A 4,446-nucleotide genomic window follows, 5' to 3' on the forward strand; every position below is an offset into this window, starting at 1 on the left:
TGAATATAAATAGTTTTATTTTATACTTCAGCTGCGTGTTGATACTTTTGTAAATGAAATGAAACGTTAAGCTTTAAAAATATTAAGTGATACAATAGTTAAAGTACTAAACAAAGCAGATTCCGTGGCCTTATGTAGTTTCGTACATTCCTCCAAAGCCACACCATTGGCCACTGGCATAAGGCATAAGTCTACACACGTTCTAAATTATACTAATTTCCATAACATACGACTACTTAAAGATAGGAAACCTTATTTACCAAAGTTTTTATTTATTACATTTAAAACAAAATAATTTCTTAAAATGTCAAATCAAATTCGATAAAAATATCTTCTCAATTTTGATAAACAAACACGACCCCATACAGCATAATGGAAACCAGTCATTTTAAAATATACTTTCGCACAGAAATACAATTTAAAAATACTGACGGCTTTCTGTCAATCGACATTAGTCACCCACCATGATATTTGGCGGCCCGGCCGCACCCGGGGTATATTCGGTGTATTATTCATGGATATCATGGCGTCAGCATTGTGCCATTCTGTCTGTCATCACTCCTGCTATAAAATTGCAATGAAATGCGGACGAACTTTTTAATGGTCAATATCGTGTTTTCAATATTAATGTTTGAAAATCATTAAGCATCTACTTCTCTAGCTGATTCCCTGGTAACTCGTATGTTTTCATGGCCAATTAATAATCAAGGGGGTAATTTTTATATTTTTAGTAAAATGTAACGATATATTAGCGTTCCATTTTTCTCAATAATAAATTTCGCGTTCTATACGTGTCTACTATAATAATGAATCTGTCCATAAAAACCGGTGTATAATGGGCAAGGGTACCCTTAATTCACTGATATCTGCAAGTACAAACTCCTATGGTATGACACACTTGGTTTCGTTTTGTTTACTTTTTCCTTTTCCCGGAACTCTTGTTCGCGAAACAAATGATTCTTCAAGCGTTATGGTCTCCTGGTAAGAACGGAGCTTACGCAAGTTCATTGCCCCAGATCTCTGCCTCGTCTAAGCGAAGATGCACCTAATAGCAGCAATGCAGTAATATAAAATCTATATTTTATGGCTGCAGTGAAACCTATTTCAATGCTTTCAATATATAATTAATTAACTAGTTCAATTTCAATATGAAATTATGTAGAAATGTGAAATTACTGTTCAGATTGGTTCTATTGATAATGTTATGAAGGTACTACAAGGAATGTTTAATGTCAATATTAACTATGGCCTATGCCAGGTGTACTGGTGGTCGCAAGAGCTGGCTGCTCTGCGCAGTGCGTGTGTAGCTGCGCGCCGCCGGTACACGAGGCACCGCAGGCTCCGTATCCGCGCTCCAGACGCGGAGGTAAGAGAGGCGGAGTTGTACGAGGGGTACAAGGTGGCGAAGGCCGCCCTCAAGGCGGAGATTTGGCGGGCTAAGGAAGAAGCCCGCCGGACGATGCTGGAGACTCTGAACAGAGATCCATGGGGGCGCCCCTATCGGATGGTGCGTGATAAGCTCCGCACGTGGGCTCCCCCACTGACTCAGAGTCTCCGGCCAGAGATCGTAGAGGAAGTAGTCGGCACCTTGTTTCCCCGACTACGGAGGGGTTTCACCCCTCCATCCATGACTCCGCCCCCTGCGGTGCCCAATGCGGGCCACATTGACGTCGACGACGACATCGTTCCGGAGGTGACCGAGGCAGAACTGAGAGCGGCGGTGCGCCGGATGGGCGCCAAGAACACCGCCCCAGGACCCGATGGCCTACATGGCAAGGCGTGGGTCCTGGCCTCGGAGGCTCTCGGGCCTCGATTAATAGGTCTCTATAGCGCATGCTTGGAGAGGGGCCAGTTCCCACTTCAGTGGAAGACGGGAAAACTGGTCCTCGTGAAGAAGCCGGGGCGCCCTGCGGACTCTCCATCCGCGTACCGGCCCATTGTGCTGCTCGACGAGGTGGGAAAAGTCTTCGAAAGGATAATTTCGAACCGCCTCGTCGCGCACTTGTCCGGATCTGGGCCGGACCTCGCGGATGGCCAGTTCGGCTTCCGCAGAGGGCGCTCCACGGTGGACGCCATCATGCGCGTAAGGGACCTCACGACGGGGACTGCAGTGTCCAGGGGTCAGGTCGTTGTAGCGGTGTCTTTGGACATCGCCAACGCCTTCAACTCCCTACCCTGGAGCTGCATACTGGAGGCACTCCGGTATCACCGGGTTCCTACCTACCTCCGTCATATAATCGAGGCCTACCTGACAGATAGGTATGTCATATACCCCGGTCACCAGGGCGAATGGAAACGGCGAGAGATGTCGCGCGGTGTTCCACAGGGTTCGGTTTTGGGACCGCTCCTGTGGGATATCGGTTACGACTGGGTGCTGCGCACCGACCTCCCGAACGGCGTCGGCGTAATATGTTACGCCGACGATACGCTAGTGTTAGCGCACGGGAGGTCGCACCAGGCGGCGGCCAACTTAATGGCGAGAGCGGTTGCGACAGTTGTTGACAGGATCCGGCAATTGGGACTCGAGGTGGCGCTCCACAAGTCCGAGGCCATGTGCTTTCATGGCCGCGGGAACGCGCCACCTCCGGGTGGGTCCCAAATAACGGCGGGAGGGGTTTCCATCGGCGTCGAGACGACGATGAAGTATCTAGGACTCGTTCTCGACAGTCGGTGGAACTTCGTGGAACACTTCCGACGTTTGGCTCCTAAGTTGGAGCGGACGGGGGCTGCGCTTAAGCGGCTCCTGCCAAACCTCGGGGGGCCAAATGCCTCCTGCCGGAGGTTGTACGCGGGGATCGTGCGGTCCATGGCCCTCTACGGCGCCCCTGTGTGGGCGCCGAACCTGATGCGGCGGCCAGCTCGGGCGCTGCTCACGTCTCAGAGGGTCATGGCCATCCGGGTGATTCGTGGATATCGCACGATCTCCGGGGAGGCGGCGAACCTCCTTGCCGGATTACCGCCGTGGGATTTGGAGGCGAAGGTGCTCGCACGCGTCTTCAGTCTGCGCGCCGACGCGTGTCGCCGGGGCGAAACTCCATTGCCGCGCCAGATAAGTGTGTGGCGGGACGAGCTCCGGCGCGATCTCATGGCGGAATGGCAGCAACGACTGTCGCAACCGAGGGCTGGGCTCGCTGTCATCGCAGCGGTAAGTCCCCTCTTTGAGGAGTGGCTAGAGAGGCGCCACGGCGTCCTCACCTACCGCCTAACGCAGGTGCTTACCGGACATGGGAGTTTCGGTAGGTTCCTGTTCCTTATTGGGCGGGAGGAAACGCCCGGGTGTCATCACTGTGAGGACCGCCCGGAGGACACGGTAGAACATACGGTGGCGGTGTGCCCTGCGTGGGCTGAGCACCGCCAAGTCCTCAGGGATGTGGTCGGCGACGGCGACCTCTCGCGCCCGGCACTGGTTCAGGCCATGGTGCGGAGCGAGAGGGACTGGGATGCCGTCTCCTCCTTCTGCGAAGCAGTCATGCTAGCTAAGGAGGAGGCGGGGCGCGTGAGAGAACAAACCTCCTCACGCCCCAGCCGTCGCGAAAGACACTCCGGGCGTAGGGGATCCCGAGACGATCTCCGGCCACCGTAAGTGCGGGCCTGCGGACGGCGAGCAAGGGTAGCTCACCGCTCGAACAGAACCAGACCCGTGCGTGCGGCGCGTCGCGTTCCGCGCGCGCCTCAAAGAGCCATCAGACCACCACAGATGGGGCCCAATAGGGCTGATGCCTGATCCGGAGCTGCGGACTACCTAGCGGGTTTACCGGGGCTCCGGCTCGAAAAGCAGGAGAAGGAACGGGGTGGTTTTTAGTCAGTAAGAGTCTGACACTCCCTCTCGCCTCGCCCAAGGCGAGAAAAGTCATTGGATGATTTTCCCCCCTCAAAAAAAAAAAAAAAAACTATGGCCTATTTATAACTTCCCAAAAGAACATGTAACAAGAAATAACGTGTTGACTATAAATAATGTAGCGGGAAATATTAAACCCTTCCACAAATCCGCCACTTCATCGTAAATTCTCAGCCTTCAACTTATAAAATCTGTTCCCCTGCGCTTTAGAAAACGTTATTAATTATTAGTCCCATCTAAATATTTTATCGTTTAGCCAGTCATCAGATATCGTCAATAGCATTCCCCCTCCGCAGTATAGTCAACCTGAATTTCATCCTTAGTGTCTTCTCTTTAAGTGCATTTTGGTGTGGACTACGTGACTTTTGAAGGAATTTCCCTCTATTTACGTACCCTTAAAGAGAAACACATAGTCGTGTAGTTTCAATACTGAAAACGTACTACGTTAAGGAAAGTTTGCTGGAAATAGCTACAAAGTAAATTAAATATTAAAATTGCATTTAGTTTTTTTAGATCTGTCTGTGTTGTTATGTAACGGTATGTATGCAGTAACCGAACAGTTTCTGAACGATAATAACAACAAAACAAACAATGGCCGGCGGCGCGCG

At 51.2% G+C, this 4,446-nt stretch overlaps 1 protein-coding gene across 1 annotated transcript; it reads left to right on the forward strand.

Moving 5' to 3' along the window:
- Positions 1-2,638: 2,638 nt before the first annotated feature.
- Positions 2,639-3,888, forward strand: LOC126912799 (uncharacterized). The gene has a single exon (XM_050706745.1). It carries the CDS (start codon positions 2,639-2,641, stop codon positions 3,581-3,583), a length of 945 nt encoding a protein of 314 aa, XP_050562702.1. The 3' UTR covers positions 3,584-3,888.
- Positions 3,889-4,446: the final 558 nt, after the last annotated feature.

Source organism: Spodoptera frugiperda, chromosome 3 (assembly GCF_023101765.2).
Source record: "Spodoptera frugiperda isolate SF20-4 chromosome 3, AGI-APGP_CSIRO_Sfru_2.0, whole genome shotgun sequence".
Lineage (NCBI taxonomy): Eukaryota > Metazoa > Arthropoda > Insecta > Lepidoptera > Noctuidae > Spodoptera > Spodoptera frugiperda.

Coding starts and splice junctions, on each gene's coding strand:
- LOC126912799 (XM_050706745.1), top strand. CDS start 2,639: ATGAAGTATCTAGGACTCGTTCTCGACAGTCGGTGGAACTTCGTGGAA.